The sequence below is a fragment of the Lindgomyces ingoldianus genome, assembly GCF_010093535.1.
Source record: "Lindgomyces ingoldianus strain ATCC 200398 unplaced genomic scaffold BDR25scaffold_22, whole genome shotgun sequence".
Lineage (NCBI taxonomy): Eukaryota > Fungi > Ascomycota > Dothideomycetes > Pleosporales > Lindgomycetaceae > Lindgomyces > Lindgomyces ingoldianus.
Window position 1 is genome coordinate 811099 of NW_022985183.1, and position 27466 is coordinate 838564.

General features: G+C 47.7%; 7 protein-coding genes across 7 annotated transcripts; 4 read left to right on the forward strand and 3 right to left on the reverse strand.

Moving 5' to 3' along the window:
- Positions 1-397: 397 nt before the first annotated feature.
- On the forward strand, positions 398-6047 carry BDR25DRAFT_264421 (tricalbin). The gene is made up of 7 exons (XM_033686867.1): positions 398-917; positions 987-1049; positions 1110-1377; positions 1428-3818; positions 3944-4084; positions 4142-4287; positions 4342-6047. The coding sequence occupies exons 1-7, from the start codon at positions 729-731 to the stop codon at positions 5623-5625; spliced, it is 4482 nt and encodes a 1493-aa protein (XP_033546034.1). The 5' UTR covers positions 398-728; the 3' UTR covers positions 5626-6047.
- Positions 6048-6902: 855 nt separating this feature from the next.
- Positions 6903-8980, forward strand: BDR25DRAFT_372399 (cytochrome P450; the record flags this gene model as incomplete). The annotated part of the gene is made up of 5 exons (XM_033697226.1): positions 6903-7436; positions 7521-8115; positions 8192-8329; positions 8379-8676; positions 8755-8980. The coding sequence occupies exons 1-5, from the start codon at positions 7059-7061 to the stop codon at positions 8978-8980; spliced, it is 1635 nt and encodes a 544-aa protein (XP_033546035.1). The 5' UTR covers positions 6903-7058.
- A 207-nt stretch (positions 8981-9187) lies between these two features.
- Positions 9188-9868, reverse strand: BDR25DRAFT_229880 (phosphatases II; the record flags this gene model as incomplete). Its single annotated transcript, XM_033685322.1, has 2 exons — positions 9188-9531; positions 9598-9868. The coding sequence occupies 2 exons, from the start codon at positions 9866-9868 to the stop codon at positions 9188-9190; spliced, it is 615 nt and encodes a 204-aa protein (XP_033546036.1).
- Positions 9869-11088: 1220 nt separating this feature from the next.
- Positions 11089-14995, forward strand: BDR25DRAFT_230166 (uncharacterized protein; the record flags this gene model as incomplete). The annotated part of the gene is made up of 4 exons (XM_033685330.1): positions 11089-11263; positions 11317-13498; positions 13575-13925; positions 13975-14995. 4 exons carry the CDS (start codon positions 11089-11091, stop codon positions 14993-14995), a joined length of 3729 nt encoding a protein of 1242 aa, XP_033546037.1.
- A 1547-nt stretch (positions 14996-16542) lies between these two features.
- Positions 16543-17820, reverse strand: BDR25DRAFT_229535 (uncharacterized protein; the record flags this gene model as incomplete). The annotated part of the gene is made up of 5 exons (XM_033685312.1): positions 16543-16987; positions 17037-17179; positions 17227-17451; positions 17498-17602; positions 17650-17820. 5 exons carry the CDS (start codon positions 17818-17820, stop codon positions 16543-16545), a joined length of 1089 nt encoding a protein of 362 aa, XP_033546038.1.
- A 1202-nt stretch (positions 17821-19022) lies between these two features.
- Positions 19023-21051, forward strand: BDR25DRAFT_304679 (GABA permease-like protein). Its single transcript, XM_033690264.1, has 8 exons — positions 19023-19165; positions 19232-19302; positions 19351-19374; positions 19423-19512; positions 19560-19642; positions 19688-20085; positions 20133-20462; positions 20513-21051. The coding sequence occupies exons 1-8, from the start codon at positions 19061-19063 to the stop codon at positions 21002-21004; spliced, it is 1593 nt and encodes a 530-aa protein (XP_033546039.1). The 5' UTR covers positions 19023-19060; the 3' UTR covers positions 21005-21051.
- A 1574-nt stretch (positions 21052-22625) lies between these two features.
- Positions 22626-23948, reverse strand: BDR25DRAFT_372414 (uncharacterized protein; the record flags this gene model as incomplete). Its single annotated transcript, XM_033697227.1, has 2 exons — positions 22626-23672; positions 23727-23948. 2 exons carry the CDS (start codon positions 23946-23948, stop codon positions 22626-22628), a joined length of 1269 nt encoding a protein of 422 aa, XP_033546040.1.
- Positions 23949-27466: the final 3518 nt, after the last annotated feature.

The following is a 27466-nucleotide window of genomic DNA, read 5'->3' on the forward strand; positions in this document are numbered from 1 at the left end:
TGGCTGGGCAGGCTTCCAGATCGATCGGCGACAGGGAAGGCTCGGGCCAGAGCGCATTTCAGAAGGCCATGGCAGACAAGCCAGAGCAGAGCTCAGCGGAGGTCCGACAGCATGCGGAAAAAACAGCGGTCAATGGAGCAATATCGTGAAGCTATCCTCCTGTGCGGACAGCATCAAGTTGTCAACTCAGGCTGAAGAGGCAGTGTTCCGGCTCGCGAGATTGACTTTGATGGTGACAAGGGTTTGCGAGCTCTCCCCATTTCCTGGTCGCTTGAGCTTGCGCCTGGCTGGGAACGTCATCACAGCAAACGCCTCAGCTCTCGTCTGCTCGCTTCTTCGTCTTCTTCTTGGACCACTTCCTGCGTCGACTCGCCGTGTTGTTGTTGTTATTATTATTATAATTTCTGCCATCGCTGCAGACCGCGTTCCTTTACCCTTCTTTCCTTGTTTCGTTCTTCCCCTCTTCTCCGGCTTGTTCTAGGGCTGGTGCCACCCGCCGGACACACCACAGGGTCCGCACTATCCAGATAGCTGCCGCCCAGGGCAGCACTAGCGGGCAAGCAGGTTTGTGCCGCGGCGACACCACCACCACCAACGCAGCCCAGATCCTGCCGCTTCCTCTGCTCCTCGCTCTCCTCACTTTCCTCACGACCACCCTGTCGACGATTGTCTGACCTCCTCGACGTCGGACGCTGCCAATTGACGCCCCCGCCGCCGCCGCCGCCGACATGGCTTCCTCGCGCGACAATGAGCTCAAGACGGAAGGCGCGATAGAGGCTGCCCGGGACCTCAATTCGGTCGTGACTGCCCAAGCGGCTGAGGACACAATGGTCGACGAGGCGAAAAGGGGAGGCAGCCCCGCCTTCCAGTTCGACCCCGATGCCAGCCCCGAGGAGAAGCGGGCTCAGGCGAGAGCAGTACGTCACCTCTCGTGACCATGGTTCCTGGTATTCCCTGTGTCCATCTGCTGACAGCAGCTCCCCCAGCGCATCCCCGCCGGCCTCAAGCCTCAGCGGAAACCCAATGCCACGGCCCTGGCCTCCGACGCTGTGAGTAACGCGTTTGCCACAACGCCACATCACGACGAGTGCTTACCAGAGATGTTGCAGGACTCCAATGTCGGAGCCAAGTACGATCTTCCTCCGGCCACAGTAGCAGGTGCTGTCGATGCACCCTCTTCCCCGTCTTCCCCAACTTCTGCGAAAGGCGCCAACGGCACAGCGCCTGAATTGGACGACGATGCGCGCTGGGCGAGGGACCGCACTGGCTGGGCCCCGCGGTTCGGCATGCCGGGCTCGGAAGAGGAAGCCGACGAGGGGTCGCTGCTCGACCATCAGACGTGGCTGGAGGGGAAGCTGGAGGACAAGTTTTTTGGTGGTATGTTGGCCGTGTGGATGGGTTCGTGGCCGCGCTCACGTGACATGTAGACTGGTACCATAACACGGGCATCATCATATTCGCCTGTTTGACCTCGTGGGTCGTAGCTGTGCTAGGCGGTGGCCTTGGCTGGGTCTTTTGCGTCATGGCCATTTGCGGAACTTACTACCGAACATCGATTCGCCGAGTGCGTCGCAACGCGCGAGACGACTTGAATCGCGAGATGGCCAAGAACAAACTCGAATCAGATTCTGAGAGTCTTGAGTGGATCAATAGTTTCCTCGTCAAATTCTGGCCCATCTACCATTCCGTTCTGTGCGACTCGATCATCAACTCGGTCGACCAGGTTTTGTCTACTTCGACTCCAAGCTTCCTCGATAGCTTGAGAATGAAAACCTTCATCCTGGGAACGAAACCGCCACGGTTGGAGCATGTGAAGACGTATCCCAAGGCCCAGGATGACATTGTGCTCATGGACTGGAAATTCAGCTTTACGCCCAACGACACGGCCGATCTTACTGCGAGGCAGATCAAGAACAAGATCAACCCCAAAATCGTCCTCGAGATCCGTATCGGAAAGGGACTAGTCAGCAAAGGTTTAGATGTCATCGTGGAGGACATCGCGTTTTCAGGCCTTATGCGGGTCAAGGTCAAGCTCCAGCTTCTATTTCCTCATATTGAAAAGGTAGAAATCTGCTTCCTAGAACGACCAACGATCGACTATTCCTGCAAGCCGCTTGGGGGTGAGACGTTTGGCTTCGACATCAATTTTATTCCTGGTCTTGAAACTTTCATCATGGAGCAGGTTCACGCAAACCTCGGACCGATGATGTACGATCCAAATGTCTTCCCCATCGAAATCGCAAAGATGCTTGCCGGAAACCCGGTTGACCAGGCGATTGGTGTGTTGCAAGTCACGTTCCATGGCGCGCAAGGTCTTAAGAACCCGGACAAGTTCTCAGGAACCCCGGATCCCTATGCAGTTGTTTCCATCAACAACCGCAACGAGCTCGGACGCACCAAAACTGTGCACGAAAACGCCAACCCACGCTGGAATGAGACCGTAAACATCATCATCACCTCATTGAAGGATGCTCTGACGATTAATCTCTTCGATTTCAATGAGTACCGAAAGGATAAGGAGCTTGGTACGGCCACCTTTGCGCTGGACCAGCTTGAAGAAGATGACGAGCATGAAAACCTCCATCTCGAGGTCATGTCTGGTGGAAAGGCCCGTGGTGTTCTACAGTGTGACGTTCGCTTCTTCCCCGTTCTTGAAGGAACCAAACTGGAGGATGGTACCGTGGAGCCCCCACCAGAATCCAGGACCGGGATTGCAAAATTTACCGTCGAGCAAGCTAAGGATTTGGATGGAACCAAGAGTCTGATTGGTCAGCTCAACCCATACGCGGTCCTGCTTCTCAATGGCCGAGAGATCCATATTTCGAAGAAACTCAAGCGCACAAATAACCCTATCTGGCCTGATGCAACCAAGGAACTTCTCATAACCGACCGCAAGAAGGCTAAGCTTGGGCTTGTTCTCAAAGACGACCGAGATATTGCTGCCGATCCTATTCTTGGAACATACCAAGTCGGTTTGGACGACATGCTCGATCTGATGGCAAAGGGTCAAGAATGGTACAATTTGGCAGGTGCTAAAACAGGGCGCGCTAAAATGACATTGCAGTGGAAGCCTGTTGCCCTCAAAGGCGCCATCTCAGGATCTGGTGGTTATCTGACGCCTATCGGTGTGATGAGGCTGCATTTCCAGAATGCTCGCGACCTTCGAAACGTGGAGGCAATGGGCAAATCCGATCCCTATGTCCGAGTTCTTCTCTCGGGTGTTGAAAAGGGTCGAACGGTTACCTTCAAGAACAACCTGAATCCGGACTGGGATGAGGTTATTTATGTCCCGATGCACACTACCCGCGAAAAGCTGCTCTTAGAGGTCATGGATGAGGAGCATCTTGGCAAAGATCGCTCGCTGGGCCATATTGAGCTGTCTGCTTCAGACTATATCCGACAGAATGATGACGGCGAGTATGTCGTCAATGAGCAGAAACAGCTCCTATCTCGAGGACTCAGACTGGGCACTCGTGCACAACCCAAGGGAGTCCTGAACTTCACATGCTCATTCTACCCGACTTACCCTGTGTGGGATCCAGATGAGGACGACAAAGAAAGCACGATTGGAGGGCTATCGGGCAAGAGTTCCGTAAAGAGTCTAGAGTCTTCCCAGAAAGGTCATAAAAAGACCGTCTCTAGCGTGTCTCGCTCCGATACCGTCGGCACTATTTCCTCACTGCAAACGGCGCACGAGGACAGCGAAGTCGATCTCGCGAAACAACTCGAGAAGAACGAGGGCGAGCAGGAAGAGGGAGTGCGGCAGAAAAAGGAGATTGAGAAACTCCATCTGACTACTGATGATTTACAGCAATATGGTAGGAGAAGTCGGTTTCCTGACCCCCCCCCCCCCCCCCCTTCTCTCCCCCTTCTACCGAGTCCTCGTTTCATTACGCAACTTATTGTTAAACATTTTATGTTCCATATGCTGACTTCTCCCTAGAATCTGGTCTCATTGTATTTAAGCTCATCGATGGCGAGTTTGCAGACACGGGCGCGTATGTTGATGTCTTGATGGATGATATGGTTTTCTCGAGTTATTCAAGCGCTAAGATTAAGAGCAAGAATATGACTTTTAACGAAGGTGAGAGAGTGTGTGCTGAGCACTGTGTATTGCCTGTCTTGCTGACATTGACTGTAGTCGGTGACACGATGGTCCGAGAGCTTGATTTCTCGAAAATTACTCTTCGACTTATTGAGCATATTGATAAGAAAGGCGAAGGTGATGAAGATCATGTCATCGCTAAACTCACTGGTAGTACTCTAGACACTCTTCGGAGATGCTTGGTAAGAGCTCATTCTCTAATTCCAAAGTTCACGCTAACACGGTGGATGTGGCAGTACACTCCTACGCAACTCACCTTAAAAGATAACCACGGGCGTGACAACAAGATCACAGTCAGCCTCAAATACCTTCCTATAAAGATGCGTCTCGACCCCAGCGAATCCTTCAACAACCAAGGCACCCTCCGCGTAGACATATTGGACGCCGCAGACCTCCCCGCCGCAGATCGCAACGGCTTCTCGGACCCTTACTGCAAATTCGTCCTCAACGGCAAAGATGTCTATAAGACCAAGACCCAAAAGAAAACCCTCCACCCCGCCTGGAACGAATATTTCGAAGTCCCGGTACGCAGCCGAACTGCAGCAGAATTCGACGTCAAGGTTTACGACTGGGACTTCGGCGACAAAGCCGACTTCCTAGGTAAAACCGCCATCAACCTCGAGATCCTGGAGCCGTTTCAACAACAAGAAGTAACACTTGGTCTTGACGGGAAATCTGGCGCTATACGACTCAAAATGCTTTTTAAGCCGGACTATGTTATGCGCGCTCGCCAAGGCTCAAGCACCTTCTCTGGGACTTTCGCCGTTCCGGGGAAAGTAATCGGCGCACCTGTAAAGGGCGTTGGTAAAGGCGCGGTACTCGTAGGTGGTGGTGTGGTGCGTGGCGCAACGTTCTTAGGGAGAGGGTTCAAACGCAGGAAATCGAGGGGTGCGAATGGGAATGAGGATTTTGAACGTGAAGATACTCCGTCAAATGGCTCTGTGGATACGCCTGTTATCTCTGTGGAGAAGGATGCAGATAGCGCGCCGGCGCCCTCACCGCAGCCGCATAGCCGACATAAATCCTGGGGCGCGCAGTCCTTCGCTTCTGGCTTTGGCGGTAGTGGTGGAGCTGGTCAAGGCGACCAAGGCACTGCTAGCATTACAGTCGTCTCGGCTTCTAACTTCCCCCTCGGCACAAACGTCCGCGTGCACATAAAATCTGTCAGTTCCGGGAAAGAAGTGCATAAAACAAAACACATTAAAGCACCCACGGGCTCCGTAACCTTCGATAACGAAACCTTCAAGGTTCCATGTACGGCGGATTCAGCGTTTAAGGTTGTGGTGAAGGATCATGCCACATTTGGGAGCGATGATGAGTTGGGTGAGGCGCAGTTTTTCGTAGATGATCAAGGAAGTGGAGGAGAGAAGACCGTGACGGTTGGGCACGGAACGGTGATTATTAGGAGTAGTTGGAGGGAATCAGGGGGGGATACAGCAAGCTCGATGAATAGTCCCACTAGCAAAAGTAGGAGGGGTTTGTTAAGTAGAGGGAGGGACAGGAGTGCGACGCCTGCCTGAGTAGGGTCTGTGGGCTTGGGTGAGGGGAGTTGACCAAGGAGGATAGGGACGAAGGGAGTTTGAGTTTGGGAGTTTGTAGGGGATGGAAGGGATAATGAATCGGTTAGGTAGAGGTCGGAAGTCATGCAAGAAGGTAAACGAGCGGCCGGATTAGAGTACAAGTGCTGTTTAGGTTGACGTGGAGGTAATAACTCTCTCTCTCAGTCTCACACACGACTTTCTTCTTTTTATCTTTTCTCTTCTGCATTGGCAAAATTTTGGAAGGTAAAACAGGGTGTTATTCTTGCGAGTCTCTTTCTTGTAAAGTGTTTACCTTTCTTGGTCTTTATTTCTATCAGGTAAAATGACCGCGTCTATTGCGGTATATTATGTGTGTGTGGATGCGAGTGTGAGTGAGTGTTGTCCTAGGTGATGAATGGATGAGGATGGGGAGGGGCGCGAGGGGAGGGGCAGTGTACTTAGCTAGGTAATAGAATAAATGGATAGTATTAGCATATGCGAGGACGTTTATGCAGTAATGTTTGATGATGTGGGCGTCCTAAGAAACACGGAAGTGTGCGACGAGAAGCTTTTGGTCTTGGGAAGTCCAGACTATGAATGTGGTAAGACGTTTCTCAGCTGCTTCGTACAGGATATGTCCTACTACCCATTCTTATATTATCAATAACGAGGCGGTAAGTCCACGTCAATGTTAAGGTAATAGCCCTGCATGACGTTCGTTAAAGTCCAGCAAGCATCAACGTTGTCCACCACGCTAACCATGCGCTTCCTATCCTTGCATTTTTGAAAAAGCAAAAAGCGATATCGATCCAACCTCTCAGCTCCAGCTGTAGCTGCAGCTGCAACTGCAACTGCATGTGCTCTTCAAATGTTCCGGTCCCACGCAAATCCAGCGCCTTCCTCCTCGGGGGTGACGGGAAATTTTCGCTGCAAGCAGTCCGTGTGGCCAAAGATTCCATTGGAGAGCAAGGCGTGTAAGGTTCCAACAAGTTGGGAACGGCCCGAACCCCAACGACCAGGGTTTGCCAAGATGAAACCTTGCGGTCCGCGACATATCTTTGATGTCCGTTTGCGCGAGCTCATTGCTGGATGGCTCCTAAGACGCTCGCGCTTGAGGATAGTGACAAGGCTTAACAGCATGTCAGCGCCACGCGAGAGGGGGCACGAGCTCGACGCATCCAATCACGACTGTTCTAGGTGAATAATCACGATGATGGGCAGGGTCATGCAGCTGCGGTCTCAAAACGAGAGGGGGGAGCGGGAACTGGTCTGGGGTTTGCGGGTCACCCCTCCCTTGATCAATCCGATACGTCAGATGTGCAGGCCTGGATGTTCATAAATTGACGACCCCCGCTAAAAGTCGACTTTGCAGAGCTCAAACACGACTCCAAACTTCTGCGAAGAATACCTGGGCAAGGACGGGTACCAATACCATGGCGTATCTACCCCTATCTCCGCTCGACCATCTCTCCTACTCATTCGTCCTCTCCGCACTCCTCGTATTCCTCTTCCTCTCCGGTCTCCTTCTGGTAACTTACCGACTCTTCTTCCATCCTTTGGCGCAAATCCCAGGCCCTAGGTTGGCTGCTGCAACCCAATTATACGAATTCTACTACGACGTGATCTGTAAGGGTCAGTATATGAACCAGTTTGAAGGATTTCACGAGAAGTACGGTCCGGTCGTTAGGATTAGTCCCAATGAACTTCACTGCAATGATCCAGCGTTTATCGATCAGATTTATGCTGGTAGTGCCGGTGGGAAGAAGAGGGATAAGAGCGTGTTTTACCTTAATGGGACGCAGGTGCATGGTGTGAGTGTGCTATCCCCATCCTCATCCCTACCTCATCGCACCGCATCATTAGAACGGGGAGATGCAATACTAACATGCCCCCAGTCCTGCTTCGGCTCCGTAACACACGACCTTCACCGTCTCCGCCGCCAAACCCTCAACCCCTTCTTCTCTAAAGCCTCTGTCACCCGCCTCGAACCCATGATCCGCGAATTCGTCGACAAGATCTACGCCCACGTGGAATCCTATGCTGGCACCAACGAACCGTGCAATGTGTCGCATGCATTCGTGTGCATGACCACTGACCTCATCAGTCAGTATGCATTTGGCTGGAACAGGAATTACACCGGCACCCGATCGTTTAAACCAAATTTGACAGCTGCGATGGTTGCCGGTGAAGGCACGATTAAGCTTTTCCAGCATGTGCCCTTCTTGTTACCGCTGTTTGAGTCAAGTCCCGAGTGGGTCGCGAAGTTGGCGGCGCCCGGGTCGGAGGAGTATCTGCATTATCAGCGAGAGGTTTATGGGACCGTGGATGATGTGTTTGAAGGCAAAATCGACGTTAGGAATACGGAAAAGCAGAAAACAATTTTTGGGGAGATTCTAGATGCAGATTTACCACGGGAGGAGAAGTCGAGGCAGAGATTGAAGGGGAGTGCGAGGGAGGTTATTGGTGCGGGTACGGTGACGACGGCGAATGGTATGTCTTATTTCTGTTTGGAATATGCGTACATTGAGTATCAGGGTGAATATACTGACGCTCTGGTGTCAATTAGCTCTCGCGTACGCGGTATACTATATCATCGCAACTCCCGGTGTTATAGACAAACTCTACGCCGAAATCATCAACGCATTCCCGAATGCAACTGAGATCCCATCATGCAAAAATCTCGAGAACTTACCATATCTGATAAGTCCCCCCTTCATCACCTTCTCCAGCAGACACTGATGCTCAGCACTCAGCAGTCCTCCACGAAACCCTCCGATTCTCATGTGGTATTTGTACCCGCCTTCCTCGCCTTGCTCATGAACCTCTATTCTATTCTGGTACCTTCAAAGGCAAACACTACGACATCACGATCCCGCCCAACACGGCGATTGGAATGTCAGCGCAGCTGGTCCACTCTAATCCAGATATATTCCCAGAGCCGGAGAAGTTTCGGCCTGAGAGATGGTTAGATGAGAAGGGCAAGAGGCATAAGGAGCTTGATGGGTATCTCCTAGCTTTTTCGAAGGGGACCAGACAGTGTTTGGGAATTAAGTGAGTTTAACGTTCCTATCACAAAACAGATTCGTGGATGTCTAGGAAGAGGAAAAGGGCTTAGCTAACGAGATATAGTCTTGCGTGGGGAGAGATGCATATGGCACTTGCAACCTTTGTCCAGAGGTTCGGAAAACGGGTGGAGCTGTTTGAGACGGGACCTGAGGAGGTGGTGTATACCTGTATGTCTACCCATATGGTTGTGACGAGTGGTTCTGATTGTATATCTTGGCTGACTTATTTAGATGACCTGTTTGAGCCGGGGCGGGAGACTTACAATGGTGTGCAGATTCTGGTGCATTAGGACGACGGTTTATTATATATTGGGGGGATTCTACAGGGCTTTTAACGCCTCTCTTCCCACCCCAGAAGGCATCTCCACAATCAGAGCTCCAAACCTCATCAGGGAATATGAGTATCTTCTATCTTGGTCTACCGAATATCTTCTAGATGGCTTTCCAGTCCTCTCATCATAATAAAGATACATCTATATCTTTAATCCCTCCCTCTCTCATAAACTCGCCTTTTCCTTCTTCTTCCCCCTTTCTCTCTTATCCCACTCCCACCACTCCCCCTTAAACCTCTCCCTTTCCCACTTCTCATAAATGCCCTTTGCCTCGTCTTCACTCATCGCAGCCAGCACCTTCTCATATACCCCCAGCTGCTCCTTAAACCCAACATTCGGATCACACACCGGCCGCCCCTCACAAAGCTGCTCCAAGGCTGCTTCCCAGCTAATCTTATACTTCCACATCAAATACGCAACCACGAATGTTGCGCTGCGGGATTTGCCCATTGCGCAGTGTATGAAAACAGCACCTTTGCCGTTCTCGCTCTCGTTCCCGTCCCCGCTTCCTTGCTCCTTCTTGGGCTCGTCCTGATTCCTCCTACGATCTCCCTCCATACCCCCGTCTCTCCCACCCCCGCTATCCCCTCCCTGCCCCGCCCCCTCAATAAACCGATTCGCCCGCGCAAACCACTTTATCAAATCTTCATTTGGATCGTCCTCTGCCCTTATGTGCAAATGTTTCAAATGCGCAAATCTCTCTTGCAGTAAAGGATCGTAGTTGATAATGCTTAACACATGCGTTATTCCAGCGTCTTCGATCAGAGAGGTTTGGTAGAGAGCATAAAGGCCGCCGATGTAGAGCCGGGGGGATGATGTGCGTGGGACGAAGTCGAGCCAGCCCATTGTTGGGGAGCCATGCAGGAGGTAGGACATTTATTGGAGAGAGAGGGGTGAGAAGATAAGGATAGGGGAGAGAGGAGGGAGGTGGATTGGTGATCGGCGAAGCGTGCCGAGGTTAAATTCTTGGAGCGAATCGTATGCATGACATCTTAGCGTTGTGTGTCGAGCAGTGTGGTGACAGGGATAATTCCGAGTTGAAATTGCGTGCCTTTAATGTTCCTTAAATTCCGGCAAGGCATTTGATGAAATCATACCTGTTCGGCTGGCGTGTCACAGTTAATGTGGGTATACTCGTCACTCGTGGTTGATAGGCTTTTGCTACGTGATCTAGATGGAGTTTGGATAGAGATCCTGGTCAGATGTGCTACCTCCGGCCTTTTCTAATAATATACTTAGTAACAGTCTACTTCAGAAGACATTCATAGACCTATTGAAGTGTATATACTGGCTAACTTAATCCCGTATCGCGTCGCGCTAGCCTTTCAGACGTCAACCCCTCCATCTCCATCTCAGATGCACATTCGTTTGCCTTGTCCAGCAATCTCTTCAACAAGTAACCAACGCCTACACCCTCCCACCTAACAGAAGCCGTGACAGGGATGCTCTAGGATAGAAATTTGGATCCTATTAGCCATCTTGATCCGAGCAAGAAACCGAACTAACTAATTTGTTCTGCTAATACTCCACGATCGGCGCGAAGGTATTGTAAATTATGCATAACTTCTGTAATTCTGTGATTTTTTCTTCCGCTTCGATCGGTGGGGTGAGTGGTGGGACGAGACGGATGCTTCCTGTGCACATCACATAGTTTTATGCAGATTGTGGCTTTCACTGCAGATCTATCTCTTTGCTGATTATAGACCCAGAAATGGTTCCTATCTGATGGGTGAGTGACTCGCTCACTAGTATCTCTGCCACAGACATGGATTCACTGGATTCTCCGAATTCATTCGCCTCATTTGATACAATTTGTTTTCACTGGCATTTCCGCCGTAGGTATAGATTCTCGGGGTTCACTGATGTACTGGGTCTCGCCTGATATCTCCGTTTGCTTCTACCACGTGTCCATGCTTTCACCATGGGAAGCCATACCCTCAGGCGGCTAGCTACGGACTCTTTGAGCTGTCGCACACGCACATAAAGACCTTAAATCCCGCTCCAAATTTTGACTCTATAAACTTACCTCACTACCTCTTAATACCTCAATCAATCCAGCCTCCACAATGTCGACGAAGCCGTCGTATTTGCAACGACTCTTCTACTTCTACCCTATTGGGAATACGCCTGCCGTATGCTTGACACAATCCCTCCCCCCAGATCAGGATGCCTCTCTGCTGTTGCTCGGATGTGGCGATATTCGCAACTTGTTGTTTACAGTATATGCAGGGATGGGCCTGGGTAGGTACCGCAATTAGATTTGATCGCGGTCCTCTCTGATGCTGACTGTATAGGGGACCGCAAACTCGACTTCACCTGCTGCGATATTGAAGCGGAGATCATTGCTCGGAACATCATTGCTCTTACTTCAATAATCGACGACGATAAAGCGGGCTCAAACCTTCGAAATATCTGGAACATCTACTACCATGTCCTCTTAGATGCAGAGTCTTTGGCATACCTCCAAGCCCAGGCCCAGAAGCTGATAGATACCGCGTCCTCCATTGAATCGTGGAACTCGGGCCCTTACGGGGATTCCATTCGATTCTGTGATACAACCACGTTTGCCAACGTGGTCAAGCTGTGGAAATTCTATGCAATTGAATCAGCGGACAAGGAAAAATACACTGAGCAACAAGGGATACTAAAGTCTCAGTGGAAAGCGGCTCAACAACACAAGGAGTGTGCCCTTGGAAAAGGTCTCATATTAGATAGCCTTTCCACCTTCACTCCACTATGTGAGAAGGTTATCGCGACCACCCTGAACCAGCGGAAGAAGTACTGGGAAAATGGAACTACCCTCGAAGACAAGGGCACTCTTCGCAATACGACCCTCCTAAACCCCATGTTCGCTTGCCTTCAGGACGGCCTCATGTTTCACTATGGCACTAATCCTCTTTTGGGATTCCACCTGGCAACTGCACATGCACCTCTATCGAACAAGTCGCCCTTGGCACCCCTAGGATCCGATCACGTAGACGCTAAGCCATTCACAGCCACTGCAAAAGCGGCCCTCGGGCAGTTCTCGGCTTGGTGTCATGCGTTTCGCGATGCACATCACCGGACAACCATTCGCTACGTAAATTCGGATGCGTTGGCTTTGTGTTATGTGCTCCAGCATCATCGAGTGCATAGAGAGAGCACCTCAGCAAGTTGGTACAGGAACAATTGGTGCTACCAACCGCTGGTACTTGACACGGCTGACTATGGTGATGATGGAACCGCGCCTACAGCGTTTGATATCATCGATACATCAAATTTGATGGATCACCTTGGGAGTCTGAATCTTCTTACTGCAGCAGCTCCACTCTTATTCCCGCAGCCCTCATCGGTAATTCGGACCGAGGTGTTGTTACCTCGAGAGGAAAATGTGAAAGATTCTGTGAAGGCGCTGCTTTGTGGAGACCTCCCCTCCGTTGCCCTGGCTCTTGGCTTGAAGCCCATTGAGTACTGGACTAACTCTACGGCAACTTGGAATCCCAACGAAAACCTCTACCAATCTGTTAGCGGAAATAAGTTGCAAAGTTTTCTGCCCCGATACGTCATTGTGTGGAAGTCTGTGGATACATCACCACTCAAATACGAAGCGAAGAATCTCGCAGGACTTATTCACGGCATCTACCTCGACATGTTTCAGGATGAGAACTTTAGCAGGTATTTTCAAGTGTTCCAACTTCTTGACAACAATCAAAAACATGCGATCGAGAAATTGATGCAGTACAATCTGTACACCCGCGCTAGCTTCGTTGCAGTTCTTCAGAGGGTTATAGGTTCGGCTCATGTGAATGTGGGCGAAGTTCTTGATGTCATTCTTAGGATGATAACCAACTACCAGACCCCCGGTATGTCCGGTCACTATATCCAATCTTTGTTTGTGCACATTTGCACCATGGCGCTTCCTATCCCGAGGAAGTACAGTTGGTGGCAACCTAAGTTTTACAACCACGAGCTCAAGACTGGAACATTTCGAAATTGGAAAGATATTCCCGAGGTAGTGTGCATCACAATTGCTGTTCCTCGAAGTGCATTGACATTTTTTGAAACTCCTTCCAGGAATTATGGCACTCCCGCCTGTCATATCATGGTCCAATCGGTCAATAACATAACCCAATACATCTTCCCTGACATCCAGCTTGGTTTTGGTACCACCACACCTTCGGGAATACCGTTCACGGAGCGATACTCTCTCGAGGTTCAGGACGATTCTAGGGGGTGGGGGGGAGATTCTCCATTGATTGTCTCAGCCATGGTATCGTCGTGCGTTCTCATCGAGCATGGTAGACCCTCCAATGGAATACAAGTTGGTATCAAGAGCAGTACGTCAACGGTTCAGTTGATCGAAAAGTTCGGAATGCTCCTTATTCTATATGAATCAGGACTCGTTCAGAAGGACGTTTTCGTCACCAAGTACCGACCAAACATGCGGGGCCATATCTCTCTTGGATATAAACTCTCTCGGCAACAACCCTCTTGTAAGTCTCTTTCTAGTTTCAATTCATTATACACGTCGGATTGACTGATAATTGTCCGTTATTTTGCATCAACTGATTAGCGCTATAGCTCAAGATCTTGCAATTAGCATTCAGCCTTGCCTCAATACCTCCAATACAACTATTACGTCCATGACAATACACGGCGATGTGACGTCACCAACCGTTCAACAACTTTTGCAGAGCAACGCAAGCGTTGAGTTTCGGCTCATTGATCCCTTTCTCCTCGTACTAGATATCGGTGGTGGCAAATTTCGCAAGGAGCTAGAACTCCCAATGCCTTTAAATAGTGCTCTCGGGAAAGGGAAAGTAGCCCGTAAATCGTGCTGGGTGGAGTACACAGCTCCAATTGTTCACGTGGCTTCTCTGACCCTTCGGCCGGATCTTATATTTCCTATGCGCGCTGGACAGAGGTAACATATAGATAACTCAATTTTGATCTTGACACTAACCAAGTTTTAGGCCCGGGTTTATATTGGAGAATCTCCATTATTTACGCCCTGATGTATTGCCGATCCTTCAAGTGCCACGAGTTCCGACGGCCATAGAATGGCTAGCCTCACACACGGCACCACTAGCCACAATGTCAAAATCGGAGTTTGCGGAGTTCATAACGGTGGCAGACACCACTAAGTTTCCCCAGAATGGTCGTGTGGGCTTCAAGCACTCCATATCCGCTCTCTTCCTGCATTTCGCCGAACTTCAGGGTCGGAAGAAGGCACACGTCTTTCACCTTAGTACCACAGCCTCTGAAGGTATCAGTAGCTGCATTCTCTTTCTCGTCAATGCCTTGCGAATGGACCTCGCAAATCAGACTGTGTTTCTGGATGCCGCCGTTATCCCTCTCTCCCTATTCACTCTTCGAAGCATTATGGAGAGCCTAGTGAGCATTGAAAAACGAGGCAAGTTCGTACGGGTCAACACCAATGATACGGAAATTCTTGCTTGGAAGCATGTTCTTCCTGCCATGGCTGAACGCTGTCGAGGCTGGAAGCATAAGTCTACCTGCGAGTATGTCACCGCCGGTAAGATTCCTTCCTCTACGGAATTGGGCAAACCGTTCATGTGCAACTGCGGCCGTGGCATCTTTCCCGAGGGCTTCTTGAAAGATATGAAGGAATGGAAGAAGCTTTCCAAGTACGCAACACGAGTTGCAATCTCGCCCTGTTTCACTTCTCCGGTTAGCAGCGATGAGAATGGTGTTACCTTATCGAATCTCTTTCCAAACCTTGGCCTGTCTACGAGTGCTGAAGTCAGCGGTGGCCAAGAACGTCTTCGCCCCAACACTGTTAACTTGGATGTAAAGGAGGGTACCTGCTTCGAATGCGGTGCGACAAAATCGACGAATGGAAATGTGCTGATGAGGTGCGCTAGGTGCAGGTATGCGCAATATTGCTCCGCGGAGTGTCAGAAAGTGAACTGGAGCAAGGAGCACAAGCACCTGTGCAAGTACAGAATGAAATTGAACGATACTGCTGGGTAAGAGTGATAGCTTTGGATACTTGTGCTATGGCTCTATGGTAGACTGATGGCCTCCGGGTCATGGCTGCAAGGTATCTGGCCAGAGTTATTGGGATTCCCGACGGGAAGCCTCGGTAAAGCTAGATCCGGTTGTGGTAGGTATCTCGCCACCAAGCGGATTGACCGCCATATCACATTCAAATGGTGTTTGTTACATCGATTTTAGAATTTGCAAGGCACTCCGCCATATGCTCCTGTGAATTCGGAATTCATCGTTGCAGATCTCTGCTTGCTCTAAACGGACGTTGTCATACGGCCCCTTGGTAATGCGCTTTCCCAGTCACTTATGGAATGTTGAGTTTCTGCCCAGAACTACTTTCTCCAGTCCGCTAGAATTCACTTGCGATGCACAGCCAATCGTGACTCATATTGAATCCATTCTCTCGTTTAAGAATTTGTTGTATATTCAGGTTTCAATTCGAATTCCATTCTTGCAAGCCGTATTGCTAATTTACCCAAGAAAAGGATGGCAGCCAGGCCCTAGAGATCTCAGGTCGACCCTCTACTCCTAATTCGGTGTTCACAGCTTTACTGAAACCAGATGGTCAAGAACAAACTATCTACCCGGTTTCTCTATCGCAGCCTTCCCTACATCAGTTGAAACGAGAGTAAATGAGGGGAAGCTGCGTATGAGGGTAATCAGCTCGATTTCATGCTCTGGAAGAGATCCTCCAATCCACTCTCCGATGCCTCATACTTCAGGTTACTGAGAAACAACTTGGCTGGTGTCCGTCTTAATTAAATATTTTTAGTGCTAAATAAGCGAGAGAGTTAGGGGTAAAGGTAAAACCCCTGCTAGCCAAAGTTGCAATAGCTGGTAACGGAAAAGAGTTGTCTATCTATAGATTAGTAATAACTAATATCAAGATAATAGACTCTTGCAGGAGAAGATAGGTTTATTAAATAAGCTTTATAGTAATAGACTTGTAACAGTACTAAATCTACCTCGGTCTACAATAGTTAGATAAACAGCATCTGAAACTAAGCTGTAACATTTATTAAATGTTATTTTAAATAAAAATGCGAAAGTGCTGCTACTAAGGTATAAGTTCAAAAAAGTAACTCTTAAGAAAGCCAATATGTTTAAATACACTATGAGTAAGCCTAGCATAAACATTTATACTTACCTTGTAAGCTACGTAGACTAACCTAAACGAAAAAGAGACAAGGAAGCTAGGGTAGGTTAGATACACTAATAGCATGTATGCTTGCCAACTAAAAGAAGTCTTCAGACTTATTATCTTATTGGAGGCTAAAGAGGGACAGCAAAGCTTAAGTACATTAGAGGTCTAACATCAAGACCTTGGCAGCAATCTTTGTGCAAATAAGCAAAGTGAAGAGACGTCGTTGATGGTTCCGAGCGCTGGGTATGGGCTAAGTAGCGAGGGGTTTAGTGGATTTGGGTTTGTACGTGATGGACTATTCTGTTGAAAACCTAGTTTATGGGAATAGCTTAATAGATCTAGATCAAGCTCGCGAAAAAGTGTGCAGCAATTAAGATCCAGGGTATTACTCCAACTCTGAGACGGCCAACCCCAAGTTATCCTTATGAGATAGCTCACCTTCAACTGCAAGTTCCCTCTCGACTTTCCAGGTCTTGGTCTGGCTGATACCGGTGTTTGGAGTATGTTCAGATTCAGTCTTGTGTTCCTCTATAGCCTGTCTTTGTTTGGTACCGTCACTCGATATGTCGAGCAGTGCGTAGGCTCTGCCGCTGCTGCCTTTGGAATAGTTCTCCCCGCGCCGCCGTGTATCGTCTATGCGGATCATACCACTGTCCAGGCCTTGCAGGAACATCTTCGCATAGGGGAGAGAAGTCGTGACGATAGCGAGACTTTGGACGGACTGTTGACACACAGCAGAACGCCAGTAGCCGAGAGAGAGATCGCCTCGAACCGGTCCGGTGCTGTCACGGTGAAGGTAGATGAGATGGAGAATAATGGCAATCGGAACGCTGTGGAGTATTAGCTTCCGAATTTCGCGCCACAAGTGACTAGCCATACCATGCTCGACATAAGAAGATGCTAATGATTGTGATCTTTCGCGCCCGCTTCAATTGCAGTTCAAATGCTATCGCAGATTGGAGTCCAATCAGGCCTACTTCAGTAACGATGTTAAACGCAGAGACCGCATACCACCAATTGAGCTATTACTTTTAGTTTCGGTTGAGAGCACCATTTTAAGACTACTCACTCGACTGAAGCACTTTCCAGATAGTTTATCCCATGGCTGAGGCATCCCGCATGCGAACGCGATGGAGAAAACTGATCCGATTGTCCATAGAACAGACATTCCTGCCAACACCTTGTCAATGCGATGATGGATAGCTTTTGGCGATAAGCTCCTGATGAATGCAACAATGACCAGTTTCGACAGACACATCGCCAGGATGAAAAGGATGGTGGCTGCATATTCGGCCTACTAATCGTCAGCGAAGAACAATATATTGTGATTCTTCTTTTACCTTGAACTGCGACTGAACCGTCCCTGGACTTAGTGAATCTAGTGGCTTTCCAAACCCATTTGCAGCTTGAAAATATACTGCTAGTGATTGCGCAGCAGAGAAAATCTGAGAATTGTTATTTCTGCGTTGCACTTCTCGGAACTGCTACTCACTAATGCGAAAAATCCTGCTGCAATCTCCAAGCTCAGTGATCTTGAAATGTACAACTTCAGGCCTGCGTGCGCAAAGAACGCAAGCACACTAGTGGCCAAAGCGATCCACGTGATGATATGAACTATGGGCGTCCGATTCGTGTCACTGACGATCACCTGGTCGGGAGGCATTATTTGAAGGTGATAGAAAGTAGAGGCAATGCCTAGAAGCCGTATAGCCGTTGTGAGATGATTGTTTGAGTAATAGTTCTCGATATCAAACCAAAAAGACGCACGCTGGTGCACTACAGTGAGATACTGAAGCTACCCTGTACAAAGAATGCTGTCTCCTGCAAGGAGTAGACATCTGAGGCTGTTGGCATAACCTTTCGACAGGTCCAAAAAATGGCATTAGTTGGCCCTAGCGTGTGGCACAGCTGAGCGATCCGCCATATACGAGAGGACGGGCTACCTCCTACAAGTGTTTTTCAATCTCAGCAAATTCACACATTATACTGTAACTCTGTCCGCTGTGGAAAGGAGAGTCGGCGTATGAGGCATTGAACAGGGGAACCACAAGATCGGATTGGTCGCATTGCTATCCTATGTAGAAAAGCATCGAATTTCCATGAGAGTATGGGCTCTGGTATTCGGTCCCGCCCACGTACCCCTCGTTGTGATGCCGTTGAAATCCAAAGGCACCCGAACATTCTCTGCGCACAGTCTATGGGACGGCAGATCCATACGGGTGGGATCACATAAAGTTTAACGAGCCGTTCGAAAACAGAGCTTCCTGTATTGGATCCTTTCGCGGCGTCGGCAGTTAAACCGCTCGGGTTCGATATTACAAGGGTGGACATTGCCGACCGACTAGAGTCCATTCCGTCGTAGAACTTCAACACTTTTGACGACCTGGTCGGCCAGCCCGCTCATGTCATCACCCTTGTATTGGACGCGTGTTGCGATCTAACCTTGTCCACAGACTGACTCGTGGACATATCGAACGGCAGTTCGGTTGCATTTTGAGACCAAGAGGTCTCGTATATTCGCTGGCACGGATCGCAGATTTGAGCACGCGACGGCAATCACCCCCGCTTCCGGCGGCTAACACGGTACCAGATGGCCTGTAGACGCGTTGTGAAGAGAAGCGGCATGCGACTGGCTAAGACCAGGGTTTATTATTTGCCAGCCACTGCTTTGCATGCAGCGTACAGCAGCATTCTGCAGTCGTTCCCTAGGGATAATCGTACGACAGGTCCCCTTTAATCTAATTAGCGCACCCATGCATGCGGCGTAGCAGTCAGCTGTCGTTCCCTTGGCTGGTCTATGTCCCCTCTTCCTTCCGGCATTTTCCTCTTTCATTTTTCCTCAATTGCATCTCCTTTACTGTTTACAAATTGTCTCACAGTTTAAAGTTGCGGTTTGGATATATATGGCGGATAAACAGGAAACGATTGAGCTGGGTGAGATCCGCAACATAGACACTAATCAAGATGTGGCAGCTCTGGCACGGCTTGGAAAGAAGACCGTGTTGAAGGTGCGTACAAGTCATCTGCATGCCCCACTGCTGAGAATCCCCCATTCTGACGATTTTTCTCCACAGAGAAAGTTTGGCTTTCTTTCTATCCTGGGATTTAGCTGCACAGTTCTTGTAACATGGGAAGGTTTCCTGATGTGAGTAATTAAGCGCCACTGCTCTTAAAGGATACTAACATTACATAGTCTCTTCCTTGTTGGGCTCCAAAAGTAAGACGCCGTGCTTTGTTGAACGCGTGTGACACTAAATGTTGGTAGTGGAGGCCCTGCGGGCGTCTTCTACGGCTATATCATCGCTTGGCTGGGCACAACATCTGTCTTCGCGGTCTTGTCTGAATTGGTGTCGATGTAAGCATATCGTTGCTGATATGTATATATCTCGCTGACTGAGACAGGGCGCCGACCTCTGGTGGGCAATACCATTGGGTCGCCATGTTAGCACCCCAGCGATATCAAAATGTCTTCAGCTACGTCGCAGGTACGCAAATCCTTCTAGTATCTTGACAACGGCTTATTTGTTTAGGATGGCTCACTGTTGCGGGCTGGCAAGCCACGCTTGCCTCCTCAGCCTACCTAACTGGCTCTCTTATCCAAGGTCTCCTCATTCTCACTCAGCCCAATTATGTCCCACAGAACTGGCATGCTACTCTTCTCTTCTGGGCAATCATAGCTTTTGGTGTTATCATCACAACGGCTTCCAGCTGGCTCTTACCGAAGTTTGAGGGCTTGATTCTCATCATTCACGTCTTGGGCTTCTTTGGTATCATGATTACGTTGCTCACCCTCGGACCGCATGAGAATGCCAAAGAGGTGTTCACTACGTTCACTAACAAGGGTGGTTGGGATAGCCAAGGACTCTCATTTTGTATTGGGATGATGGGAACCGTGTACGCATTTGTTGGGGGAGATGGTGCTATTCATGTGAGAATGCTTCCTGGTGACTTGAATACTCGCTAATTTTTTTTTAGATGGCTGAGGAGATCCGCAATGCCCCCGTCACTGTTCCACGCGCTATTATGGCCGGAATCTGGATCAACGGCAGTCTCGGCTTTGGCATGATGCTTACTATGCTTTTCCGTTCCGGCGACATCGACGCTGCATTGGCAGAGAACCCGTCTTTCCCATTTATCGCTATTTTCCACAATGCCGTGCAATCGGTCTCTGGTGCTGCGGCCATGGCAGCCTTTGTAATGATCCTTTCCACGTGCTGTGCCGTAGGGACTCTAGCTTCTTCGTCTCGTGTGTTCTGGGCCTTTTCCCGAGACAGAGGTTTGCCTGGATGGCGCACTCTGAGCAAGGTAAGAAATATTTAAACTAGAAAAAGGCTTGGGGCTAAAAGAATTTCTAGGTCAGCTCCCGCACCTCTATTCCCGTCAATGCCGTCGCCGCTACCACTGTCATCGCCTGTATCCTCTCATTTGTCAACATCGGTTCTGCCACCGCTTTCAATGGTGTTATTTCCGTCGCTATTGCCGGCATCTTCTGCAGCTACTTGCTCGTGGCGTCTCTCCTGCTCTACCGCCGCACTACCGGCGGAATCATCTCGCTCAGTGCCTCCGCAAGTGAAGTCAGCCTGACAAACACAACAGGTAAAACACTTTCTTGGGGACCCTGGCGCATCCCGGGTATTCTGGGTATTGTAAACAATGCGTTTGCATGTGCATACCTCTGCTTTGTGTTCTTCTTCACCTTCTGGCCATCAGTTAAGGATATTACACCTGCGACAATGAACTGGAGTATCTTGGTCACAGGCTTCATCACCACCTTCAGCGCGGTGTACTATATGGTGCGTGCGAGGAAGACATATAAGGGACCGATTATCGAGGTAGATGGAGAGTAGGTGCCTTGAAACCCACAGATGAGAAGGGGTGGTGAAGTACAACAAGGAGGGATATGGTATAAACTAGCTCCGGTGGCGAAGCTCGACGAATCAAGATTCTATTTCTTTCAGGTCCGCTTTCGCTCCCTGCTGGCAAATACTAAGTCCAGAATTAAAAGCCAATTTTCGCATCAATAGCCTGTCCTGCCGCCTCAGCTTAGTGACGATAAATACTACACTACAGATGACTAACTATTGCTTCGGAGAACATTAGATAGGAATGAAACGTGGTTGCGGGTAATCCCACTACACTTTTACCTCATCTAACCCAACCCACCAATAGGTATGTCGACCAGAAGAATCTAACCCCGCCAACTACAATTCCTATTGCTTCACCTAACCAGCCTTATTACTACCTCTCACCAACGCCTTGAAACCAGGTCTAAACAATTTCTAATAACGTACCTCACAGGTGTGCTAGCTACTCTGCTAAGACCCTACTAAAACTATTCTAACATTGCAATACCTTAACAACAACACTAATTAAGACCTTTAAAGGAAGCTAGAGTATAGCTTACAATTTAGGCTGTTAAATAAAATGTAATAATTACTTTACAACACACTGTAGCCTTTTATAATGTTTGTATAATGTATTTTACAAGCGGGCGGTCTACATAAGTAAAATACAAACTTTAATTGCAGCTACTTATGCCCTCTTACTATCTAATAATGTTTTATAAAAAGTAGAGTTTTGCCTAATTATTACTTAAAAAACATACCTTTAATGTGTTATAGATGTCTAATTAAGTCTTATATACTAAGCAAATTTTTGTCAAAATAGATGTTTTAAAATGTACTACAGCACGTAACTATGGCCTCCCTAGTTGTAAGTAACATCTTACAAAGTCACTACTTTCGTACTGCTCACATGACAGCTATGTTCACGTAGCACGTATACGTACTACTTCCTGTTGGCAGCGCTGGGGGAGGCCAGATTACGGGTGACAGAACGAAGAACGAATAGCGATTCATGAAATGTCAAGAGTTCAATCGCTTCAAACGCCGAAATCAGGGCCACCAGCAACCGAGCGTCGTATTCGCGAAATCTCTAACAAGTGTCCGAAGAAAGGCTGTGGAAATCGGATCGAGAAAGATGGTGGATGCATTAATATGAAGTGTGAGCATCCTGTGAGCCGAATTTGCCATGTCTAATATCCCTAAGTCCATGTGGGATCAATTTCTGCTAGGAATGCAAAATTATTTATGTCAACGGCTCGGTGCGTTGCACTTACAGTCGTCACTCTACCCATAACAGCTGAAAAAGGCACCTGTCTAGCTATACGTATGCTACAGACTATTGTACAGTTGAAAAGCCACCCTCGTCTGACTTTTAATATGGTGAAGGCTGGGACTGTGGTCCGGACTATGGAAGTGGTCAACCCGCCAAGTTGAGATCTAGGGCCATTACCCCCATTTACCCATATAATAGCGATGACCTCGGCGATATGGTCTGCCGGTCGGGGGGGGGGGGCACAGGTATCGTTGGGCCTTTCTAGAAGCATAAACTATGCCAATTTTTCTCAACTGTGATGAGGATTCTCTCGCTCAAGGTAGAAGGATAAGGAGGCTGCAATTGATTCCATCAAACTACATCCCCATTACTAGATTTCCTCACCGCCCACGTTGGCTCCTCCTGCTCACTTCCATCCGCCCAACTTGATTGACCCCTTCCGTGGCCTTTCTCGACTTTCAAAACTTGCGTCGTGTTCTCTTTTATCATCCGCACTTCTGTCGTACACCAGATCTCTCCATTCTTTCCTTCGAGATTTGACGTCAGGATGTTCTCCTCACTCTGTGCATCCGTACTCCGCATGTTCTTCATCTTTATAACTGCCCCACGACCACCACTCTTCATTCGAGAATGTGTGTCTTTCGGCTTGCTAGAATTCCCGCCCTCGCCATGCATTTGTCCGTATGCACGTCCATAAGTGGTCTTGTTTTGTGTGGAAATAAGGCCGAAGTATGACAGGACCTTTTGGAACGGGGATCGTAAACATGGGATACAAGCTGCAATAAATCCAACCTGTTCTTCGACACACGACCATGTTCCTATTGATATGCCTTCTTTAGTCGGGTCGTTCGTTCGTCCGAAGTTAGCTGCCGCTGTGACTTTGACAATGGATGCAGCGGCCGCAAAGATACCGAGGGCCATGAGAATTCCGATAACAATGCGCTCACCCAGAGGGCGCTGTATCTTCCGGAGGAAGGTGATCGGAATCAAGGCGAATACGAAGTCGGTTGCGATGTTGACGGTGGAGACGCAGATGAGGTTGTTCCGAATGGCGTTCTTTCTCCAGCACTTCGCCTCCACGACGCCCAGGAGATCCCAGGCCGCGTGCAGTGGGACGCATTGTACAAGCTGCGTGATGGTGTTGTAGACGCCTAGGAATAGTTGAATGACGATCATGGCCCACAAGAATCGTCGCCAGTGCCTCTCTTGCTCAAGCCGGAGAAGCATAGCTGCAACGGAGATTTTAACAGCGGCCATGGACCAAGCCCAGATGGGTTCGGCAAGGATGGCATGTCTAGTCGATTCTTCAACGTCTTTGAGCGTGATGGTTGCAGGATCGCGACCGAAGACGAAAGGAACTGTGATTAGGAGGAGGATCGAGTCGACCAGAACGAGGACCTGCAATTAAAAGATAAGATGACCGCCTCCAGTCATGTCCTGGGATATACTAACATATGCAACTGAAATAATGTAATCGTCCCAGCCTAACCGGAGGACAGGAAAACATCTTGTCCATATGCGGCCTCCGAATACCATGAATGATATGATGTTGAGGGTAATAGCGATCCCTGCAAATGCGTGTGCAAGCTCCACCGCGGCTTCTGTAGGCGGGGAGGGAATGAGACTTGGATCTGGAGGACCATTGAAGCCGGTCGAATTCGAGGGTAAGTTCATATTCACTGCTCAGCCTGAAATCTCAGACACAGGAACTCGGGGTCGAACTGGAAGATGAGCAAGAAAATACAGGTCGATAGGAAAGAGCATAACCAGACTTTGGGGAGAGGAAGGGATCTGCAAGCTTTACGTAGAATGGTGCAGACCCAACGCCTTAATTCAAGCACCGGCCCTCGCCCGTCATCCATCATTTCGCCATAATGCTAGACGAATCTACCCCTGATACTGTTGAGCGTAGATGGGTTTTCTGGATCCCTAGCGCGCTGATCCACTACCAAGGAGGTCAAGAGACCTGATGGCGCAAACTTAGTCGTCCGAGGTACCAATCCTATCCTGGATAACAAGTACAAGATTAAGAGTCCTGGAACTCCAAGAAGGGTTGACGCCTATAGTTTCAAACGCTAAACCATGCGACAACGAGGCGGAAGGGCGAAGCGAGCAACGTTAGCCGGCGCGGAGTGCGGGAAAGCCAACGTCATTGCGAGCATGACCACACTTAGAGTTTGGCTCTGCGAGTGCACTGACTCGTCGCATGAAGTTCGAGATTTCCAGTTGTCACACTCGGGTGGAAGCGAGACAGATCGTGCATTGAGCTACGGAAACAGATCATGCAGCAAGCTCACTCAGTCGGCGATCATGCACCGAGCATGCGAGAAAGGTCTTAAGTAATCCAAGGGATCGAAGAAGCTGTGTCAGCTCCAAGCCGACGTTGATATAAGCATGCGAACAGATCCGATTTCCCATCTGCAAAAGTGGCAATGCCCGTGGCTCCAATGCAGGGTTCATGGAGCTAAGCACGCTCCATGAACCGAGAGCTAGAACCTAGTTGTACCCCGCGCGACTAGCAAAAGACGCTAAATTAAGTAAACTCGTCTCCGAAGCTGCCTTCTGCTGAATCATAAGAGTACCTCGGGTCGGAGTTCATCGCAGGGTGGATTATTGAATGAAGTGCAAGTAGAGCCCGGATACGAAAGCTTGGTGCTGAGACTGTGAATACGGATGCCTGAAAACCAACGTTTTAGAACAACCCGGCTATTGTAGGGCCAGTAAGGAATTACCTCTCTTGGTTACACGGGGGACAGCACGCCTGGAGGTGAATGCTAAGGTCACGTGGTGGCAATGATAGCTTGGGTGATGCTGCTGCCGTAGAGCGTAGAGTGTTGTTTGTGATGGGATCTGCAACGAGAAATTCTTGATTCTTGCATGGTTCCATTCCTATTCGCTGGTTTGCCCCACACCTTCCTACCACATATACACTGCCTAGTCAGCACGCTGAGTGTCTTGAGATCCGTGCAAGTCTCAAACGCAAGTACAGAGACGAGGCTGGCATGTTAATTGATATCTAAGTTTTTTTTTATGCGAGACAAAAATAGAACGACGATCGCATATTCAGCGCACGCAAAAATCCACGGATTTCTTAGCAACCCTCCCGTGTCGTTCTTCTCTACCTAATCCTCATAGAAATTAGAAATTCCTATAGCAGAAGCTAGCAATTACCTAATTTTAATAAATATAATAACTACATAAAGCTATTTTTACTATAGACCGCTGTATACTAATTAGATTTCAAGTGTTTTAGAATTAATTAACGCGCAATAGCAGGTAGAAGCAAGCTAGTAGCAAAGAGGGCAGCAAGAGACGCTAGAAATCTACTAGCGCTATTACCATGTTCTAAAGCGTCTAGATAGTTTATAGTTTTAGAAACGCAGCTAGAGAAGCTAAAAAGTAATCTTGTTACATACTATATATGTCACAGTTAAATTACAGCTATTCAACCCCTGAGTACCCTAGGCTTGTCACGGGGTATATAGGCTCCTCGGCCTCCGTACCTCTGCCTCCGACCCTAAGGTTTACTCTCTCGCTACCCCCCCTATCTTGCATCCCCTCTCTGTTCCTCGTGCTTCCTGCTCGATACCTCTTACAATATGTTAGTAAGCTAGTAGGATAAGCTAGAAGAGTAATAATAATAAGCTATTAATTGTAAGAACAACGCTCTACACTACTCTACTATTACGACTAAAAAGGTATAAATAATTAGCTAACAGTTAATTTATATACAAAATAGGATATATACCTTGTTAGACGTAAATAATATCTCTATTATAAATAACAATTTAATAAAAACTCTTAACGCTAAAGAACTCTTTAATTAGATAACTTTAAAAGTAAATAAATTTATATAGAATAATAATAATCTTAGCTATAAAGCCTAGTATAACATAGACTTGTAACTATAACAATTTACATAAGCTGTTCTATTTAAAGTTACCTAACAAACCTATATCTAAAGGTTCCTTGTATCTGCTCCGACTCTGCCCTAGCCTCTGCTGTACCTCTATTCCCCTAAGTATTTAGCTGCTCTCTTCCCTTAGCTAGCTTAGTAGTTTTCTAATATCCTTTATATAAGGCCTATAAGTGTTAATAGCATTCCTAGGTTTCTAAGTCCCCACGCACTCCTATATGCCTCTAAGTAGATTCATACCGCATTTAAACCCGTTGTATTACCTGTGCTGTTATAGTTTTAGTAAAAGTAAGCAACTTAGGTGTGTAAGCAACTCGCCTGTAGTGTACGTTAACTTTAAATGGAACAATTTATGCGAATTGTTACAATAGCCTATGTAAGACTTAGTAACGCAATACTTTACTAAATCTTATTAGAAATAGGTTACAAAAATGTTAGATAATAGCTAGAGACTGTTTTTATTACTTATTATAATCTAACCTAGTTTAGACTGATAGTAGTAGAGCTATAATAATTCTTAGTTAAGCTAGTGCATAGCAACGTACACTACAGGCGAGTTGCTTACACACCTAAGTTACTTACTTTTGCTAAGACTCTACTAAACTGCTTTTTCTCTACTAATGCATTATTAACAACACTATTTAAATGTGCTAAAAAATGTTAGATATAACTTATACTTTAGGCTTTTAAATAAAACATAACACTTTTAAAGTAATATACTATAGCTATGTATAAAGCTTTTTAAAAAATAATAAACAACTAACACTTTAAATAACTTTTATAAGCTAATTTTATAGCTAACTTATAAAGACTAGATAATAATAAAAAGTATATAATTATTAAGCATATACTAAAGCTAAATATATAAGAATTTTTCTTTTAGCTAGCAGCTATAGCTAATATAGCTAATTTTTTTACACACTAAGCATAATCTAAGCTATGTTAGTATAAACTAGCTTAGTATATTTATAAAGTGTTATATAAAGCTTAAAGTAAAGTTTTAAGTGTAAGTATAGTTAGTAAATATTTAGCTTATTATAAAGCCTATTTTATTAAAGTTATATATGTTATTATTTTTCATGCTATACTTAGCTTTAATATGCTTTATTAGGCTAGACTAGCTTTAAATTACTTTAAAATATTTATAAAAAGTTTTTTTATAGTTATACTTACACTTAAACTTTACTTTAAGCTTTAAATAATACTTTATAAATATACTAAGCTAGTTTATACTAACATAGCCTAGGATATGCTTAGCGTGTAAAGAATTAGCTAT

Excerpts from the sequence above, each read along its gene's own strand:
- BDR25DRAFT_264421 (XM_033686867.1), top strand. The coding sequence starts at position 729 with ATGGCTTCCTCGCGCGACAATGAGCTCAAGACGGAAGGCGCGATAGAG. Across the intron at positions 4,085-4,141 it reads GAATATGACTTTTAACGAAG|TCGGTGACACGATGGTCCGA; the intron begins GTGAGAGAGTGT and ends CATTGACTGTAG. Across the intron at positions 4,288-4,341 it reads ACACTCTTCGGAGATGCTTG|TACACTCCTACGCAACTCAC; the intron begins GTAAGAGCTCAT and ends TGGATGTGGCAG.
- BDR25DRAFT_304679 (XM_033690264.1), top strand. The coding sequence starts at position 19,061 with ATGGCGGATAAACAGGAAACGATTGAGCTGGGTGAGATCCGCAACATA. Across the intron at positions 19,303-19,350 it reads ACATGGGAAGGTTTCCTGAT|TCTCTTCCTTGTTGGGCTCC; the intron begins GTGAGTAATTAA and ends AACATTACATAG. Across the intron at positions 19,643-19,687 it reads TGTCTTCAGCTACGTCGCAG|GATGGCTCACTGTTGCGGGC; the intron begins GTACGCAAATCC and ends TTATTTGTTTAG.